This window comes from Heterodontus francisci, chromosome 6 (assembly GCF_036365525.1).
Source record: "Heterodontus francisci isolate sHetFra1 chromosome 6, sHetFra1.hap1, whole genome shotgun sequence".
Taxonomy (NCBI): Eukaryota; Metazoa; Chordata; class Chondrichthyes; order Heterodontiformes; family Heterodontidae; genus Heterodontus; species Heterodontus francisci.
This window is the reverse complement of record NC_090376.1, coordinates 61,663,459-61,685,034: the sequence shown is the minus strand read 5'-3', so window position 1 is coordinate 61,685,034 and position 21,576 is coordinate 61,663,459. Positions and strand designations below refer to the sequence as shown.

The 21,576-nt window shown below is 41.6% G+C and overlaps 1 protein-coding gene across 3 annotated transcripts in view; it reads right to left on the bottom strand.

Annotated features, from left to right (window-relative positions):
• Positions 1–21,576, bottom strand: part of septin10 (septin 10) — a 130,049-nt gene that overhangs the window by 47,860 nt on the left and 60,613 nt on the right. For all 3 annotated transcript variants that reach the window (XM_068033782.1, XM_068033781.1, XM_068033783.1), the window contains exon 5: positions 18,951–19,137. In XM_068033782.1, coding sequence (XP_067889883.1) covers positions 18,951–19,137 — 187 coding nt within the window. The remainder of the gene's footprint in view (positions 1–18,950; positions 19,138–21,576) is intronic.

The window sequence follows — 21,576 nt, the reverse complement described above, 5'->3', positions numbered from 1 at the left end:
CAGTGGAGCAGGCTCGAGGGGCTGAATCGCCTACTCCTGCTCCTAATTCTAATATTCTTATATTATGTACTGTGGCTCCAGGTCAAGCAACGTCTTGATTTTAAAATGCTCAACCTTGCTTTCAAATTTCTCCATGACCTCATCCCTCCCTATCTCTGTAATCTCCTACAGCCCCACAATCCTCAGATATCTGCGCTCATCTAATTCTGGAGCATGCTGGATTTTAATCGCTCCTCCTTGGTTGCTGTGCCTTCAGTTGCCTGGGCCCTAAGCTCTGGAATACCGTTCCTAGACCTCTCCGCCTCTACCTCACTTTCCTCCTTAAGACAATCCTTAAAACCTACATCTTTGACCAAGCTTTTGGTCATCTTACCCAATATCTCACATGGCTCAGTGTCATACTTAATTTTATAATGCTCCTGTGAAACACCTTGGGACGTTTTATTATGTTAAAGGCGCTATATAAATGTAAGTTGTTGATATTGGTGTAGTATAGTTACAAGGGTACTGGTTGCCCTTTGGTGCCTAACCTCATACATTTTTCACCTGCAAGCTTATACTTTGAGTGTTAGCAGTCTTGTTCTACCAAGGAGGGCATCACAAGCAGACCTGATTGTTCACACCCAATGTTGGCCTCCAGCTAGGATTGCAACTTTCCAGGATTGTCCTGGAGTCACCAGGAATAAAACATTAATCTGGACACTGCTTTGAGAAACTTGGTGGATGGGGGTTGGGGTGGTCAGGAATGGTGGGAGATCATACAAACCTTATTAAAAAAATCTTTTTACATTTTCATTGTACACTTTTGTTTTAGTTACAAAGGTATTGAAGATGGGGGAAAATATAAGAATCAAGCAGAGAATTGGAACCAGCTAACGTGCTGGGGTCAGTGAGGTAGTCAGAGGTTGGGGTGGTGAAGAGGAGGGACACTCGGGGTCAGCTGAATCCTAAGAACAGCCATGATTGTTTTGAATGGCGAAGCAGGCTCAATTTTTTGTGTGATAGTGTGTTGCACATTCTAACCACTCTCTGGATGAGGAAGTTTATCCTGAATTCCTTGTTGGATTCATTACTGACTACCTTATATTCATGGTTTCTAGTTCTGGTTTTGCACACAAGTGAAAACATCTCTACGTCTAGAGTATTAAAGCCTTTCATAATCTTAGAGAAAAGAGACCCTATTTTCCTAATAGATATGTATGCCCTCTCAATTACGATATCATTCTAGTAAACTGACTTGCACCTTCTTCAGCACCCTTACATCCTTTTTATAATAAGATCAAAACAGCACATCTACATACTTAGCATCTGATGCTTCCATTCCCTTATGAATTAACTTCAATCGTTGTTTTCTTCACCTTTAAATGCCATGATGACCTCATTTAGCTTTACTTTCTCACTCATAATCTGTTCATCTGACATTGCTTTAATCCTTGCTCCCCATCCTTTCACTCCACCACTGTCAGCTGTTCTTTCAGCCATCAAACCCCTGCCTTTGGAATTATCTCAAAAGACATCTCTACTCTATTTCCTCCCATGAGCTTTCAAAATACCGCTATGATCGTTCTTTTGAACAAACAAAGTTAATGGCCAAGGGAAAATAAAAGTTGGTCCATCAAGCCTGCCCCACACTCAATGTCTGGAACATCATGACTGGACACTTCCTAATCACTGCACCCACCACCCAGTGCTGCCACCCACTAAACCACATTCCCCACCCACCCACCTTCCCCAAAACCATGTAATATCCTCAGAGGCAAAACAAACTGAAAAATGGTCAAGCCAAAAATGGTGGGGGGGGGGGGGGGGGGGGGAAAAAGAGGAGAATCTGGAAAACTCCTTTGACTTCCTTCGATGATCCAAACCAGTCCAAGAGATCAGATTGACCATATGTATGTTAACTGCTAATGCATTTATCTTCTATTTGATATGAGCGCTGCCTTAGTCAAGAACCAGTCCAGCTCCCTTTTACGAACATATGAATTAGGAGCAGCAGTAGGCCACTCACCCCTCAAGCCTGCTCCGCCATTCAATAAAATCATGGCTGATCTGATTGTAACCTCAACTCCTTGTGAAGGCATGCAGAGAGTCAGCACACACTGCAAAAGAAGACAACACATTCCACAGGTTCACTACTCTCTGGGAAAAGAACCAGCCATCATCTGGACTATTCCTACTTCTTCGTAATTTAAATCCAAGTTCCCTAGTCCTCCCCAATCTGTCATACTGAAACAAGCTACCAATGGGCACGCAATCCAAGCATTCATTTTTTTTTTTTAGATACTGCTATCAGGTTGACTCTAAGTTTACACTGTTCTAAAGTAAATAAATCAAGCTCCTTAAGCCTATATGAGCTAACGTAAGTTTTTGTAATAAAAATAGAAAGTGCTGGAAATGCTCAGTAGGTCTGGCAGCATCAGTGGAGAGAGAGAAACAGGGTTAACGTTGACCTTCCATCAGAAAGTTTTGTAAGTTTTTGTAAAGCTAGGAACCATTCTTGTAGCTCTCCTCTGAACCTTTCAGCCACTGTCACCCACTAATGCAGGGGGACCAAAACTAGATGCACAACGCTAAATGTGGTCTCACCAAGAACCTGTATAAATGAAGAATGATGTCCTTTGATTTGTATTGAATGGTCCTATTAATACAAACTAATGTATTGTTTACGCTGGCTACAGCTTCTCTGCATTGCTCATACTTGAGTAATCAGTGCAATATAACATCTAGATCCTTTTCTCACATATCCAAACATAAGGATCAGTGCTCTATACTTCCAATCACCTCCAGCACTCAATGTAAAAATAATTAAGAAAAGATTTCGCATTAAATAAAATTAGGTAAATTAAAAATCTGTGGATTGAAACAGACCAACATCTTTCCCTGATCATAGCCACCAATACATTCAGAACTAAAAGAAAATCAGAATATCTGCTTTATTGTACTATGAACTGTTCTGGCAGTAAATTAATTGTCAAACAGCTCCTTTATTTGTTATTTTCCCCTTAAAAAAAAAAAGCCCAATTTTTCAGCTGATTGTTCCCACAAACCCATGATCACTCTAGAATAATTCAGGCAGGTGCCCTGCTCCCAGGATTCCACTCCAGTGCTCTTCGATTGACTGCTTGGAGGTAGAAATGGGCGCTTTCATTTTTCCTTTCTAATGGGAAACAACAGGGCTCTGCTCATTAATACTTCATTGCAGAAACCGCAAAATTTATTGAACAACTCAAGCAAAATCCTACATATTTTATCCATGATACAACTTGGAGTTCCAATATGCAATTCTAACTCAAGTGGCTACTAGGTCAAGTTGTAATTAAAAGGGATTTTATATGGGTGTTTAAGCATTGTAAAAATATACATTCAATATGGTTTCAAAATTCAGTGGCTACACTTTAAAGACTTACTGCACTTAATGCAATAATTTTGAGAAGCATATTTTATGCAAAACAAATACTGTTTCAGAAACAGCAGGAACATTAATAAAGTAATTTTTTTTTTTACATGTCTCAAGCCAAAGCTTTCACTTAAAGACATTCAATACCAGCAATTCCCTGCATACGTACACACATGTTGCAGGCAGATACTGATCCAATAATCCAGGTAATCAAACTTGTTCTGCAGTAAGCCAATGAATCACTCAACACTGTCACAAGCAAAATTACATAGAATCTACAGCACAAAAACAGACCATTTGTTTCAACTGGCGGCACAGTGGCGCAGTGGTTCGCACCGCAGCTTCACAGCTCCAGCGACCCGGGTTTGATTCTGGGTACTGCCTGTGTAGAGTTTGCAAGTTCTCCCTGTGACCGTGTGGGTTTTCGCCGGGTGCTCCTGTTTCCTCCCACAGCCAAAGACTTGCAGATTGACAGGTAAATTGGCCATTATAAATTGCCCCTAGTATAGGTAGGTGGTAGGGGAATTGAGGGAAGGTGGGGATGTGGTAGGAATATGGGATTAATGTAGGATTAGTATAAATGGGTGGTTGATGGTCGGCACAGACTCGGTGGGCCAAAGGGCCTGTTTCAGTGCTGTATCTCTAAATTTAAAAAAAAACTGGTCTATGCTGGTGTTTAGAATCCACACTCCGAATACTCTAATTACCGTCTCCCACCCTGCCCTCACAACCCTTTCCATTTCCTTCTCATGTATACCTCAAGCTGTGCCTTATTTGCATCAATGTTATCAGCTTCAATTATTCTAGGTAACAGCAAGTTCTATATTCTTATCACAGCATCTAAGGAGATTTCTCTTCAATTCTTCATTTGAGCTGTTAGTAGCCATCTTATAGTTATACCACCTTCACCTACACGTGGAAACAATTGCTCCAAATCATAATTGTAAAGGTCCATACCAGTTCTCCTGTTTTCTCTTTTCCAAAAAAAAATCCCCAGACTGCTCAATCTTTCCTGATAGTCGCAACCACTCAATTCTGGTAGCATGCTTGCAAATCTTTCCTGCACATTCTCCAGTTCTTCAATATCCTCTTTGGAATAATGGCTGCTGTCCATAAAAGTGCAGTCTAACCAAGGGTCTGTGTTAAATTATTATATTCCTGCTTTTGCATTCTATTCCTCCAGAAACAAAACACCAATACTTCATTTGCACTACTTCCAGCCTGGTTAACTTGTACTGCTACATTTAAGTATTTTGTATCAGTTAGTTGCTTATTCTCCTTAAGTCAAAGAGTGAGAGTTATACAGCACAGAAACAGGCCCTTTGGTCCATGCCAATTATCAAGCACCTATCTATTCTAATCCCATTTTCTCGCACTTGGCCCGCAGCCTTGTATGCTATGGCGTTTCAAGTGCTCATCTAGATATTTTTAAAATGTTGTCAGGGTTCCTGCCTCTACCACCCCTTCAGGCAGTGTGTTCCAGATTCCAACCACCCTCTGGGTGAAAAATTTTTTCCCTCTAAACCTCCTGCCTCTTACCTTAAATCTATGACCCCTGGTTATTGACAACTCCACTAAGGGAAAAAGTTTCTTCCTACCTAACCTATCTATGCCCCTCATAATTTCGTATACCTCAATCAGCACTCCCCTCAGCCTTCTCTGCTTTAAGGAAAACAACCCTAGCCTATCCAGTCTCTCTTCATAGCTGCAATGCTCCAGCCCAGGCAACATCCTAGTGAATCTCCTCTGCACCCTCTCCACTGCAATCACATCCTTCCTATAGTGTGGCGACCAGAACTGTACACAGTACTCCAGCTGTTGCCTAACTAGCGTTTTATACAGCTCCATCATAACATCCCTGCTCTTATACTCTATGCCTCAGTTAATAAAGACAAGTATCCCATATGCCTTCCTAATCACCTTATCTACCTGTACTGCTGCCTTCAGTGATCTATGGATATGTACACCAAGATCCTTCTGACCCTCTGTACTTCCTAGGGTCCTACCACCCATTGTATATTCCCTTGCCTTGTTTGCCCTCCCAAAATGCATTACCTCACACTTCTCAGGATTAAATTCCATTTGCCACTGCTCTGCCCATCTTACCAGCCCATCTATATCGTCCTGTAATCTAAGGTTTTCCTCCTCACTATTTACAACACCACCAATTTTCGTGATGTCTGCAAACTTACTGATCATACCTCCCATATTCACATCTAAATCATTAATTTACACTACAAACAGCAAGGGTCCCAACACCGATCCCCGTGGTACACCACTGGTCACAGGCTTCCAATCACAAAAACAACCCTCAACCATCACTCTGTGCCTCCTGCCACTAAGCCAATTTTGGATCCAATTTGACAAATTGCCCTGGATCCCATGGGCTCTTACCTTCTTAACCAATCTCCCATGCGGGACCTTATCAAAAGCCTTACTGAAGTCCATGTAGACTACATCAACTGCTTTACCCTCATCTACACATCTAGTCGCCTCCTTGACAAATTCAATCAAGTTTGTTAGACATGATCGCCCCCGGACACAGCCATGCTGACTATCCTTGATTAATCCCTGCCCCTCCAAGTGGAGATTAATCCTGTCCCTCAGAATTTTTTTCCAATAGTTTCCCTACCATTGATGTTAGACTCACTGGCCTCTAATTACCTGGTTTATCTGTGCTAGTAGAACATAGAACAGTACAGCACAGTACAGGCCCTTCGGCCCACGATGTTGTGCCGAACCTTTAACCTACTCTAAGATCAAACTAACTACATACCCTTCATTCTACTATCATCCATGTACCTATCCAAGAGTCGCTTAAATGCCCCTAATGTATCTGCTTCTACTACCACTGCTGGCAGCGCATTCCACGCACCCACCACTCTCTGTGTAAAGAACCTACCTCTGACATCTCCCCTAAACCTTCCTCCAATCACCTTAAAATTATGCCCCCTGGTAATAGCCCTTTCCACCCTGGGAAAAAGTCTCTGACTATCCACTCTATCTATGCCTCTCATCATCTTGTACCCCTCTATCAAGTCACCTCTCATCCTTCTTCGCTCCAATGAGAAAAGCCCTAGCTCCCTCAATCTTTCTTCATAGGACATGCCCTCCAGTCCAGGCAGCATCCTGGTAAATCTCCTCTGCACCCTCTCTAAAGCTTCCACATCCTTCCTATAATAAGGCGACCAGAACTGAACACAATATTCCAAGTGTGGTCAAACCAGTGCCTTATAGAGCTGCAGCATAACCTCGCAGCTCTTAAACTCAATCCCCCTGTCAATGAAAGCCAACACACCATACGCCTTCTTAACAACCCTATCAACTTGGGTGGCAACTTTGAGCGATCTATGGACATGGACCCCAAGATCCCTCTGTTCCTCCACACTACCAAGAATCCTGTCTTTAAGCGTGTATTCCGCATTCAAATTCGACCTTCCAAAATGAATGACTTCACACTTTTCCAGGTTGAACTCCATCTGCCACTTCTCAGCCCAGCTCTGCATCCTGTCAATGTCCCGTTGCAACTGACAACAGCCTTCCACACTATCCACAACTCCAGCAACCTTCGTGTCATCGGCAAACTTGCTAACCCAGCCTTCCACTTCCTCATCCAAGTCATTTATAAAAATCACAAAGAGCAGAGGTCCCAGAACAGATCCGTGTGGAACACCACTGGTCACCGAGCTCCATGCTGAATACTTTCCATCTACTACCACCCTCTGACTTCTATGGGCCAGCCAATTTTGTAACCAGACAGCCAACTTTCCCTGAATCCCATGCCTCCTTACTTTCTGAATGAGCCTACCATGGGGAACCTTATCAAACGCCTTGCTAAAATCCATATACACCACATCCACTGCTCTTCCTTCATCAATGTGCTTTGTCACATCTTCAAAGAATTCAATAAGGCTTGTGAGGCATGACCTGCCCCTCACAAAGCCATGCTGACTGTCTCTAATCAAACCATGCTTTTCCAAATAATCATAAATCCTGTCCTACAGTCCTCTGGCACCTTTCCTGTGGCCAGAGAGGATTTGAAAATTTGTGTCAGAACCCCTGCTAACTCCTCCCTTGCCTCACATAACAGCCTGGGATACATCTCATCTGGGCCTGAGGATTTATCCACTTTTAAGCCCGCTAAAACCTCCTCCCTTTCAATGCTAATTTGTTTGAGTATATCACAATCCCCCTCCCTGATCTCTTCACCTACATTGTCCTTCTCCATAGCGAACACAGATGAAAAGTAATCATTTAAAACCTCACTTACGTCCTCCGGCTCCACACAGAGATGGCCACTTTGGTCCCTAATGGGCCCTACTCTTTACCTGGTTATCCTCGCCCTTAAAATACTTATAAAATGTCTTGGGATTTTCCTTTATCCTGCCCGCCAGTGTTTTTTCATGCCCCCTCTTCTCTCTCCTAATTACTTTAAGTACCGCCCCCCCCTACACTTTCTATACTCCTCTAGGGCCTCCGCTGTTTACAGCTCTCTGAATCTGCCATAAGCCTTCATTTTTTCCCTATCCAATCCTCTATATCACATGACATCCATGGCTCCCTGGACTTGTTGGTCCTACCCTTCACCTTTACTGGTACATGTTGGCCCTGATCTCTCACTATTTCCTTTTTGAATGACTCCCACTGGTCTGATGTAGACTTTTCCTCCAAGTAGCTGCTCCCAGTCCACTTTGGCCAGATCCTATTTTATCATATTGATATTGGCCTTCCCACAATTCAGGACCTTTATTTCCGGTCCATCTTTGTCCTTTTCCATAACTACCTTAAATCTTAGAGTTATGGTCACTATCCCTGTAATGCTCCCCCACTAACACTTCATTCCCTAGGATTAGGTCCAGTACCGCCCCTTCTCTTGTAGGACTTTCTACGTGTTTAAACCTCCTACCAAAGTCAATTGCCTCACATTTGACTATATCGAACTAAATCAACCATTTATATGCCCACTCTGCCAACCTGTTTGTCTTGCATCAGAGGCCTGCTATCTGATCCGAACCGGACGACGTGTCGGGTCGGGCCCATTTTCCAGGACCTGCATTCGGGCTCGGGTTGGGTCGGGCAGAGTCCAGATCGAGTCGGGTCGGGCACACGTGATAAGTGCTCTGCTGGTAAGTATTAAAAATAAAAACTTACCCGAGCTGGGAGCCCAGGACGAAACGGAGTCTGCACAGCGAGCGAGTGACGTCACTCTGACTTCTTACGCATGGTCTGCAGCTTCTTACAGGTTTGATATCAGGAACATAAGTAAAGGGATGGTCAGGTCAGGCTCTGGGCAAAATCGGAGGGACTCGGACCAGGTAGGGCTCAGGCCCACAGTGGTTCGGATTGGGTTCTTTTTTCCGACCTAAAGCAGGCCTCTATCTTGCATAGCAAACAAACGAATGGTGAATTAAATTTAAGTGTGAAGTGTGAGGGGATTGATTAGTCAGACTTGATCTACACAACTAGTTGAAATTTTTGGGCCGATCACTTGCACGGTGGATTATGGAGAGTCTACAATGTTGTTTACATGGACTTCCGGAAGGCATTTGATAAGGTCCCACACGAGATATTTAGCAAAATTTGAAGTGCACAGAATTGGAGGTAACTTTGCGATACAAGGCAATAAATGGTTGGGAAAGAGACAGTAGGGATACACCAAATGTTCTGTGATTGACAGGATGTAATAAGTGGTGTTCCTCTGGATCTGTACTAAGGCCTCAGCTTTTCACCCTATATATAATGGGAAAATACTGAGAAGTGTAGGGGAAGTGAGGGACCTTGGAGTGAGTGTCCACAGATCCCTGAAGGTAGCAGGACAGGTCGATAAGTTGGTTCAGGAGGAATATGGAATCCTTTCCTTTATTAGCTGAGGTATAGAATAGAAGAGCAGGGGGGTTATGATGAAATTGTATAAATCATTGGTTAAGCCACATCTTGAGTACTGTGTGCAGTTCTGGTCACCTCATTACAGAAAGGATATAATTGCAGTCGAGAGGGTACAGAGGAGATTTACGAGGATGTTGCCAGGACTGGAAAAATGCAGCTATGAGGAAAGATTGGATAGGCTGGGGTTGTTCTCCTTGGAACAGAGAAGGCTAAGAGGTGATCTGATTGTACAAGATTTTGAGGGGCCTGGATAGAGTGGAGATGAAGGGCCTATTTACCTTAGCAGAGAGGCCAGTGACTTGGGGGCACAGATTTAAAGTGGTAGAAAAATTAGAGGGGAGTTGAGGAAAAAATTTTCACCCGGAGGGTGGTGGGGGTCTGGAACTCACTGCCTGAAAGGTTGGTTTAGGCAGAAACCCTCACTCATTCAAAAGGAGTCTGGATAAGCACCTCAAGTCCCGTAATCTGCAGGGTTATGGACCAACTGCTGGAAGGTGGGATTCGAATAGGTGGATCGTTTTTCAGCCGGCACAGAGACAATGGGCCAAGTGGTCTCTTTCTGTGCCTTAAACTTTCTATAATTTCTATGATTAATGACTTGGATGAAGGACAAGAGAGTTGTATATCCAAGTTTGCAGATGACACTACATTAAGAGGCATAGCTAGTTGTGTAGATGGAAGCATTTATTTACGAGAGACTTGGGCATTGTGATGTTATTCACTTAGGGAAACATTTTCTTAATGGCGAGAGACTAGAGGCTATGGAGGAACAAAGTGATTTAGGTATCCATGTACATAAATAACGAAAAACTAGTGCACAGGTATAAAAAGTAATCAGAAAGGCAAATAAAATATTGGCCTTCATCTCAAGGGGGTTAACATTCAAAAATGAGGAAGTAATGCTTCATTTGTATACAGCCTTGGTCAGACCCCATTTGAAGTACTCCTTTCAGTTTTGGGCACCAACCTCAGGCACGATATACTGGCCTTGAAATGAATACAGTGTAGGTTCATCAGAATGATACTAGTATTTAAAGGATTACAGACACTTGGATTGTCGTCGTCATCTTCTTCTTAGGCAGTCCCTCAGGAGCGAGGTTCCGAAGAAGGGTCACTGACCCGAAACGTTAACTCTGCTTCTCTTTTCACAGATGCTGCCAGACCTGCTGAGTGGTTCCAGCATTTCTTGTTTTTATTCCCTCAGGAGCGAGGACCACTTTCCTCGACTCCAGGGTTGTGGATCCTTAGGTGACTGAATAGACCAATTCTGGATCCACACACTATGCCACAGGTGGAGAAGGTGGTGTTTGATGAGGCGAGTGGATGTGATGCTCGAATTTCCGAACGCTCCTTCCGCTGTTTGTGCTTGGTCGCTCCCTGGGCATGTCAACATTGATTGAACTGGCTGGCACCTTCGCAGATGCTTCTTCGCCATTTTGGGCGGTCCCGGGCAAGAAAGTCTCCCAAATCAGTGGAGATGTCACATTTTTTCAGGGAGGCCTTAAGGACATCTTGTAGTGTTTCCTCTGCCCTCCTGGTAACCTCTTGCCATGACAAAGCTCAAGAGTACAAAGTTTGTTTTGGGAGTCTTGCATCAGGCATGTAGACAATGTGGCCTGCCCAAAGTAACTGAATAGCCATGACCAGTGTCTCGATACTGGGGATGCTGGCCTGAGAGAGGACACTGATATTGGAGCGCCTGTCCTGCCACAGAATTTGCAGGATCTTGCAGAGACGCCGCTGGTGATATCTCTCCAGGGCTTTGAGATGTTTGCTGTACAGTGTCCATGGACGAACATACAAATTAGAAGCCATTCAATAAGATCATGGCTGATCTGTGTGTTTCGAATTCTACACTCCCATCTTTATACATGGCCTTCTTTGACCTCACCAAGGCCTTCGACTCTATCAACTGGGACAGATTATGGAACATCCTCCTCAAATTTGGCTGCTCGGAGAAATTAGTCACCATCCTCTGCCTGCTGCATGACAACATGCAAGTTGTAATCCTTGCCAACGGATCTGCCACTGACCAAATCAGAGCGAAAACTGGGGTCAAGCAAGGCTGTTATCGCACCAACACTCTTTTTTTCCATCTTCCTCGCCGCAACACCTCATCTCCATGAAGCGCCCTGCCAGAGTAGATCTACTGTACAGGACAAGCGGGAAACTGTTTAACCTGCATCGCCTCCAGTCCAGAACCAAGGTCACCCCAAACTCTGTCATCGAGCTGCACTTGAATTTAACCGGTTAGGCGATCTAATCAAGGTATTTAACATGATAAAGGGATTCCATAGGATAGCTACAGAGAAACTATTGTCTCTGGTGAGGATATCCAGAACAAAAGGACATCAATCTTAAAATTAGAGCTAGGGCTTTTAGAAGTGAAATCTGGAAGCACTTTTCCCATAAGGCATAATACAAATCTGGAACTCCCTTCCAAAATGATTACAGACTAATAACAACGGTGTTAAGCTTTGCCAGGTTTTTACTGTCTGCAACTAACTTGTTACCATTTCAGAAATACACTTTTTTTTTTAAATGGTTGCTTTTTATAAAAACAAGTTGGAATTGATAGAAATTAACACTACCTACTTTAGTCAAGTATGTTTAAAAACTCACATGTACTGGATTTCTCCCTCCCCACCCTTAATTCAAATTAGCAAATTTCAAAACTCCATGAAACTTATACAAAATAAACAACTGTTTAAATACCAAGTACAACTCTTAGCAGGAATACATGTTCACCTTTCTTCCAATACCAACATAATCCAATAAAAAGATTAAAACCAATTAAGTATAATGTGCATATGAAATCTGAAGCTTGGTGTGACCTACAATAAAACTATCCATTACAGCACCTGTTCTCACCACACTTCAGGTAACAGTAGCCTTTTATTCGTATATCTAAGCGGCACTGTCATGTTTTGGAATCCTTTAGTTTTTCGTCACAAAGTACTGGGGGTTGGGAGCAGGCAAAGCTACTTTAAAATGTTATATTTTAAAGAGACTTTATTTAGGTAACTTAAAAAAAATTCCGAAGTGAAAGGTAGTTGAGATGCTAATAAATTATTCTGACTTTAATAACATCAAAGCTAAATATTATACAGTTAGCTTGCTTTGGTTATCAATAAACAGCGCAAACGTGCTACTGAACATAATAGGAGGATTAAGCGATTTAACACATGGCTGGAGAATTGGTGCAGAGGGGAGGGCATCAGATTTCTGAGGCATTGGGATCTATTCTGGGGTAGGTGGGACCTATACAAGATGGACGGGTTGCACCTTAGCAGCACCTGGACTAACATCCTCGCAGGGAGATTTGCTTGTGCTGTTGGGGAGGGTTCAAACTAAATTGTCGGGGGTTGGGAACCTCAGAGGGAGCTCAGATTGGAGGAAAGCAAGTAGAAACGTAGTAAGAGAAATTGAAGGGCCGATGAAACAAATAGGATCGGAATGAGGAATAATGTTAAGAGAAAGTTAATGGCACTCTATCTGACCGCACACGGCATTTGCAACAATGTAGATGATTTGAAGGCACAAATAGAGGTAAATGGGTATGATTTAATTGCCATTATGGAGACGTGGTTACAGGCTGACCAGGACTGGGCACTGAATATTCAGGGATATTCGTTATTTTGGAGGGAAAAAGGAGGTGGGGTAGTACTGTTAATAAAAGGGACAAGATCAGTACATTAGTGAGAGAGGATCTTGGATTGAAGGAGCAAGGTGTCGAAACAGTTTGGGTGGAGCAAAGAAATGCAAGGGGCAGCAAAACATTGGTGGGAGTTGTTTATAGGCCACCAAACTGTAGTGGTAATGTTAGATGCAGTATAAATCAGGAAATTAGAGCTGCATGTAGCATGGGCAATGTAGTAATAATGGGGGACTCAATTTACATATAGATTGGGTAAACCTAATTAGCACTAATGCTGTGGAGGATAAATTCCTGGAGAGTGTACGAGATGGGTTTCCGGATCAGTATGTTGAAGAACCAACTAGGGATCGGGCTATTTTAGATTTAGTATTATGCAATGAGAAAGGACTAGTTAATAACCTTTCTGTAAAGGAGCCATTAGGAAATAGTTACCACAATATGATAGAATTCTACATTAAGTTTGAAAGAGATATAGTTCATTCTGAAACTAGGGTCTTAACTCGGAACAGAGGAAACTATGAAGGCATGAGGAGCAAGTTGGCTATGGTGGATTGGGAAAATACATCAAAAAATTTGATGGTAGACAGGCAATGGCTAGTATTTAAAGAAGTATTACAACAAATATACATTCCTCTAAGGCACAAAAACCCAACAGGCAAGGTGAATCAACCGTGGCTAACAAAAGAAGTTAAAGATTGCATTAGGTCAAAGGAAGTGACTTATCAGGTCACCAGAAAAAGTGGTAAGCTAGAGGATTGGGAGCAATTTAGAATCGAACAAAGGAGGACCAAGAAACTGATAAAGATAAAGAGATTATGAATGCAAGCTAGCTAGAAACATAAAGATGGATTGTAAAAGCTTATTTAGGTATGTGAAAGAGAAATGATCAGCAAGGACGAATGTTGGCCCACTACAGATGGAGACAGAAGAGTTTGTGGTGGAGAATGAGGAAATGGCAGAGAGATTAAACAATTACTCTGTTCCTGTCTTCAAGGAGGATGACGCAGAAAATCTCCCAGAAATACTAGGGAACCAAGGGACTTGTAAAAATGAGGAACTGAAAGCAATTCGTATCAATAAAGAGGTAGTACTAGAAAAATTAATTGGACCAGATGAGCTACATCACAGAGTATTGAAGGTGGTGACTCAAGAGATAGTGGATGCATTGGTGGTTATCTTTCAAAATTCTATAGATTCTGGAAGTGTTCCTGCAGACTGGAAAGTAGCAAATGTAATCCCATTATTTAAGAAGGGAGTGAGAGAGAAAACGGAGAACTACAGACCTGTTAATTTAACGTCAGTAGTAGGGAAAATGTTAGAATCGATTAAGAAGGATGAGATAACTGGACATTTGGAAAATAATGTTATGATTGGGCAGAGTCAATATGGATTTGTGAAAGGGAAATCATGTTTGACAAAGTTGTTGGAGTTTTTTGAGGATGTTACTTGTAGCATAGATAAAGGAGAACCAGTGGATGTGGTGTATTTGGATTTTCAGAAGGCTTTTAGTAACGTCCCACACAGGAAGTTAGTGAACAAAATTAGAGCACGTGGGATTGGGGATAATATACTGCAATGGATTGAGAACTGGCTAACAGACAAAAAGCAGAGAGTAGGAATAAACGGGCCATTCTCAGGATGGCAGGCTGTTACTAGTGGGGTACCGCAAGCATCAGTGCTTGGACTACATCTGTTCACAATCTATATGAATGATTTGGAAACGGGGACCAATTGTAATATTCCTAACTTTGCTGATGACACAAAACTAGGTGGGAATGTAAGTTGTGAGGACGATTCAAGAAGGCTTCAAGGGGATTTGAACAGGCTAAGTGAATGGGCAAGAACATGGCAGATGGACTATAATGTGAATAAGTGTGAAGTGACCCACTTTGGTAGAAAAAACAGAAAGGCAGAGTATTTCTTAAATGGAGGGGGGTTGGGAAGTGTTGATGTCCAAAGAGACCTGGGTGTCCTTGTTCATGAGTCATTAAAACCTAGCATGCAGGAGCAGAAAGCAATTAAGGCGGCAAATGGTTTGTTGGCCTTCGTTGCAAGGAGATTTGAGTACAGGAGTAAAGATGTATTGCTGCAATTGTATAGAGCCTTGGAGAGACTGGTGTATTGTATACAATTGTGGTCTCCTTATCTAAGGAAGGATATACTTGCCATAAAGGGAGTGCAACGGATGTTCACCAGACTAATCCCTTGGATGGCAGGATTGTCTTAAGAGGAGAGATTGCAGAAACTGGGCCTGTATTCTCTACAGTTTTGAAGAATGAGAGGTGATCTCATTGAAACTTACAGAATTCTTACAGGGCATGATAAGATTGATATGGATAGGATGTTTTCTCTGGTTGGGGAGTCTAGAACCAGGGGACACAGTCTCAGAATAAAGGGGCAGGCCATTTAAGAATGAGATGAGGAGGAATTTCTTTACTCAGAGGGTGGAATCTGTGGAATCTCAATTATTGAGCATGTTCAAGACAGAAATCGATAGATTTCCGGATGCTACTGACATCAAGGGATAAGGGGGAAAATGGCATAGAGATAGATGATCAGTCATGATCTGTTTGAATGGTGTAGCAGACTCGACGGGCCAAATGGCCTACTCCTGCTCCTATTTCTTATGATCCCAATATCTTGGGAAATCAATGGTCCAAGGCACTTGGCAGAAAGTCTGACAGGCCTCAGCTTTCTGGCTGTGCATAGCAAGAAAGTTCACACAGACATGGAGATTTTTGCAACATATATCTGCAAAGCAGTAAGCCCCAGTAAAAAGCTACACTAAGCATAATGTGCAAGGAAAGCAAGAAGTCCATTTGTTACTGACAAGCAAGACAATCCATGTATGTGAGGAAATGAATCAATTTCATTATTTTTGTCTTACACAAAGACAAGTATCAATTGAATTAAATCTACTGATCATAACTATTGCTCTGTATGTTCACTCACTGTGAAATGAAACAGCTTAATGGTTCATATCAACCCTCATCTCAAGTGTTTGCTTGGTATGCCTTTGGAGATTGAAGTAGCACATGCGCAAATGATACAAATATCCAGTTCAGAACACAAAAGGGATAATAATGTGACACGCTACCATACAAATAGATATCGGTCAGTTTGAGTCAACTTCCAAATAAAGCAAGACACTCAGACCACATAGGCTTATAGGGTTAACTGATACCACTGAACTCGACCCAGAATTGTAATAGGCATTATAAAATCAAAATGTTATTGTACAGTAGGCTTTAATTACTTTCATTAAATCAAAAATTGAGAAACAGCATTTACAAGTTCTGTTGGCAGTTTTAAAGAGGTTAAGAAAAAGGCAATAAATCTTAGATTTTTGATCACCCTCTACTAAAATCTAGTTATTTCAGCACAAAAGAAAATCTACATCAACAAGGATCCGACCTAACAGCGAAATACCAGGGTACTCAATGTTTCAGGCCTTACATCATTACTTGCAAAGGCACAATGATAAAATGGCCATTATGGATCGAGCCAGTTTCTAAGATAGGAAAGCCACCTACAAATCAGTTTTACAATCAATTGAAGCATTTTAAATCTATTTGTGCTGGTAGCTATTAATAAATACTTTTATTCATCACCCCACGTGGCTTCTTGGAAGTGTTGGGCAAAATAAAAGTTATTTAATTTTCTACATGTAGCATTGATAATGTACACAAAATGACAAATTAGGAGAGTATATTATACTAAGTTTCTGTATGAAGAGCTTTCCTAACCTTTGACAATATTTGACCATTTGATAAGATAGGGTACTTAAGCCAAAATAAGAGGCATATCGGAGAGACATAGAACCAGACAAATAGTTAATAGATATTGAAAGTAATGCAAAAACATTACTTTCAGATACTTTAAGGTTACTTTCCAGGGCAGGAAAACAAGGTGGCACAGGTTTGAGGTTGTGAAGGTCAAATTTAGGAAAAATATCAAGAAGCATTTTACAAAAAAGGAGGAAGAGAATAAATCAACATATGAAATGGTTTCCCAAGAAGGGTGGTTGAGGTCAGTATACTGGACTCATCTAAGAGCAGCTAGATAATGTAACAGAATACCAACTCTGTTTTCTTTCTATTCTATAATCAAAATGGGCTGAAGGACCATCTTCAAACAAACCCTTATGACAACCCCAAAGTGAGCAAAAAATCACGTCACAAAGGACCTATATAACATACAATTTCTTGATATTCAATTAGATTCTTTCTTGCCAAATCTCAGCAATAAAGTTAGCATTAATTCTCTGTACACAGAAAAAAAATAAATACATTGCAGCTCCTGCACTGAAAAAAGTTCCAATACAAGTGCAAAGAATGAAGTCAGTTAAATTTAAATCAGAAGTGTTCAGAAGACATAAATCACTTTGCTGTTGTTCCCATGCATCTCAATCCCTTAAATCAGATTACTTTCTAGATACTCACTAAGAAGGCAAATAAAAATAGCATTCAAAATTGTTCTGAAATATTACTTCAGAACAGCAATAGAAAATGTTTGAGTTTTTTGAAACTTCTGTGCAAAAATAAATTATGCCACATTTATAACATATGATTTTTCCTTTGAAGAGGAAATGGGTGCAAGATAAAGCCAGCAAGAATGTATCTTGTTCCAACACGACTTCTACACATAGTTTCATAATTTTCAAATAAAATGGCAAAGGTTGCTTCATCTTCCAGAGTTCAAAAAAAATACTAGCACAGGCAGCACATTTGAACAGCAAAGCAAATACATATAAGATGTTTATTTAAAAAATTACTGTGCTGTAGTAGATTGCAGGAGGACTTCATTGAATTTATTCCTGCAATGTTCCTTTAGTGCAAAACGTATTATTCCAAATATATGCACACATACCAGCATTAACATTAGAAGGACATGCATTCCTTATTTTAAAATTATTGGATTTGCCAATTTAAGAGATTAAAAAAAGTAAAGTAGGATTTTGTTGTTACTCTATGAGGGGTGGGTTGGAGAACTGCAACTGCCTGGCAGCATTAATATCACATCACTTCATAGTGTAACAGGAGGTAGAAAAAATACTTTCATTTGTATAGTGCCTTCACAACCACAGGACATCCCAAGGCGCTTTACCGCCAATGAAGTGCTTTTGAAGTGTAGTCACTGTTATAATGTAGGAAACGTGGCAGCCAATTTGCACACAGCAAGCTCCCACAGACATCAATGTAATAATGACCAGATAATGTTTGTGATAATTGAGGAATAAATATTGGCCAGGAAACTGGGGATAACTCCCCTGCTCTTCTTTAAAATAGTGTCGCGGGATCTTTTAGGTCCACCAGAAAGGACAGACAAGGCCTCCGTTCAATGTATCATCTGAAAGATGGCACCTCCAACACGGCAGTATTACACTGGAGTGTCAGCTTTGATATTTGCGCTCAAGTCCTGGAGTGGGACTTGAACCCACACCTTATGACTCAAAGGTAAGAGTGCTGTGGCTCAGGTGAATTAGGTAATCAACTCACCAATCCTTTATATTATAAAAGGAAATAATATAAAGGCCTGCTACCCGACCCGAACGGATCCGACGTGTCGGGTTCAGGTTGGGTCGGGTTGCACTTCTGGGTCCGGCATTCAGGTTCGGGTCAGGCCAGGTCGCACACGCTCTATCACAGAGAAGTGTCTCCACTGTTAATTTAATTTTTGGACTAGGAAGGTGGTTTGTTACAGTTATTTTAAGTTTGTGCAGATCAGCAAGAAAGTGAAAAATGGAAGGCAGATTAACTGATGTTCGGGTCGGGTGCGGGAAAAAAAAATGGAAGGACTCGGGCTGGGTTGGGCTCGAGTCGGATGTGGTTGTGTCGGGCTCAGGTCTGTTTTTTTTTTTGCAGACCCGAGCAAGCCTTTAAAATATTATCTCAAAAGTAATGAGGAAGTGTGAAAAAAGTGAGTAACACAACATCTTCAATTTCAATGATGTTCAACAAGAATTTCATCCCAACAGAACCTTATTCTTAAAAGCTAAATTTGACCTACCTTGCTATCCAGTTTTTTCATGGTCACTAAATCTAGTGACTTAAGAGAATGGCCAGTGGGAGAAATGAAGTACAGACAGACATGGATACGGGAATCATGATAATTGTGCAATGAACGTTTAATCTTCAACTCTTCTTGCAGATAGGCCTCAAACTTTGCATCAATGTAGTCAATGATAGGTTTATAGCTAAGAAAACCCAAAAGTAAACAAGTGAAATAGAGGACAATGAATGCCAATGAAAATCTGAATATGCAGATTATAAATTTTTCATTGCTATTGCTTGCTGCTTGGTCATTTTGGATTAGGTGATACAATTGGTTAAAATATTGTCGTTTGAACACAGGGACTTTTAACTTAGTACATAATCAATGATACAGCCAACTGCTTAGCATTGACAGTGAGTACCAAAGAGGTCACCTTTTGCAGTAGTTACACTAACTTTTAATCAGTGCAAATCTTTACATTTTTTAAACTGAGTATGTATGGAGTTAAGAGCCAAAGTATCATTGATTATGATCCACAGCAATATATCCAAAAGGTCTCATTTTCACTTGTAGTTAAAACTTTGATTTAATTCAAAGATTCCAGTAAAGACAATTTCTCAGGAGGCGGATAATAAAAACTTCTTGTATTTAAATAGAGCACCTAACATAAAAATGTTCCACAGTTCTTTACCAAGCCAGAAGGTGGGGATGAGGGGAAGGCGTAAAAAAAGAGCATGGCATTGGAAGAGAAAGTTTATTTACTTGGAAGAGTCGTGCCTGCGGGGGTTAGGATTGGGGAGAAATAGGCCACATTTCAACATTCAATTTGTTTAATCAGTTTTTCTCATTTTAAATTACACATGGGATGGAGTTGGGACATGCATCATTCAACAACATGGATATAACCTGAGGATCAGTGAGTGAGGATTTCCTACACAAATGTGAGATGCACACATCTCAGGTGATCCTAGAGATGCAAGGACAGATATTGGATAGGATTAAATAGATAAAAAGGAATTACTAAATAGGTTAGTATCACCAAGTCTGGATGGGATGCATCCTAAATTACTGAGGGGAAGCTAGGATGAATATAGCAGTAGCTCTGACTACAACCTTTAAATCCTCCTTTGATATGGGATTGGTGCCAGAAGACTGGAGCACTGCAAATGTTATACCCCATTCAAAAAGGGGAGAGGGATAAACCTGGTAACTATAGACCAAGCAGTCGAACATCAGTGGTAGGCAAACTACTAGAGACCACTGCTGAAGCCAAAATTAATTCTGACTTTGAGAAACATGGGTTAAAAGGGGCAGCCAGAACAAAATTTGTTAAAGGCAAATCCTGTCTAACCCAATTTGAGTTCTTTGATGAAGTAGAAGAGGGCATTTGATGAAGGTAGTGCAGTAGATGATATATATATGGACTTTTAAAAGGTATTTGATAAAGTACCAATAACAGACTGATTCAGAAATTAGAAGCACATAGGAGTACCTGGACAGTAGTGACTTGGTTATATAATTGGTGAAGGGATGACAGGCAGTGAGCAGTGGTGAATGGAATAAAAGCAAAATACTGAGGATGCTGGAAATCTGAAATAAAAACGGAAAGTGCTGTAAATACTCATCAGGTCTGGCAGCATCTGTGGAGAGAGAGAGGCAGAGTTAACGTTTCAGGTCGGTGACCTTTCATCAGACTGGCAATGGTTAGAAATGTAATAGGTTTTAAGGAGGTAAAGCAGGGGTGGAGGGAAAAAGAGAACAAAAGGGAAGGTGTGTGATAGGAAAGAGAGCCAGAGAGGTTAACTGACAAAGAGGTCATGGGGCAAAGATAAAGAGTGTGCTAATGGTGTGGTGAAAGACAAAGCATTAGTGCAGAGACAGTGTTAATGACAGAATAATGAACAGCCCTAGCCAAAAGCTCAAACATGAAAAAAACCAGTAGGCAGGCACATGGTGAAAAAAAAACCGATGAAATGAAATAAAATATAATAAAACTGAAAAAGGGCCAGTCATGCTCTGAAATTATTGAACTCAATGTTCACTCCGGTAGGCTGTAGCATCCCTAATCAGAAAATGAGGTGCTGTTCCTCAAGCTTGCATTGATGTTCACTGGAACACTGCAGCAGGCCCAGGACAGAGATGTGGGCATGAGAGCGGGGGATGCTTGTTGAAGTGGCAAGCAACCGGAAGCTCAGGATCACGTTTTCGGACTGAGCGGAGGTGTTCCGCAAGGAGGTAAAAAGGCAGGTATTACCCCACCTACAATTGCATGGGAAGGTGCCGTGGGAAGGGGACGAGGTGTCGGGGCTAATGAAAGATTGAACCAGAGTGTCACGGAGGAAACGATTCCTTCGGAATGCTGAAAGTGGGAGGGGGGGGGGGGGGGGGTGGGAAGATGCGTTTGGTGTGACATCATGCTGGAGGTGGCAGAAATGACAGAGGATGATCCTCTGGATGTGGAAAAAATGAGGACAAGGGGAACCCTATCGCGGTTCTGGGAGGGAGGGGAAGGAGTGAGGGCAGAAGTGCAGGAAATGAGCCAGATACAGTTGAGGGCCCTGTCAATCACAGTGGGGGGAATCCTCGGTTGAGGAAAAAGGAAGACAGATCAGAAACCCAGTTGTGGAAGGTTGCATCATCA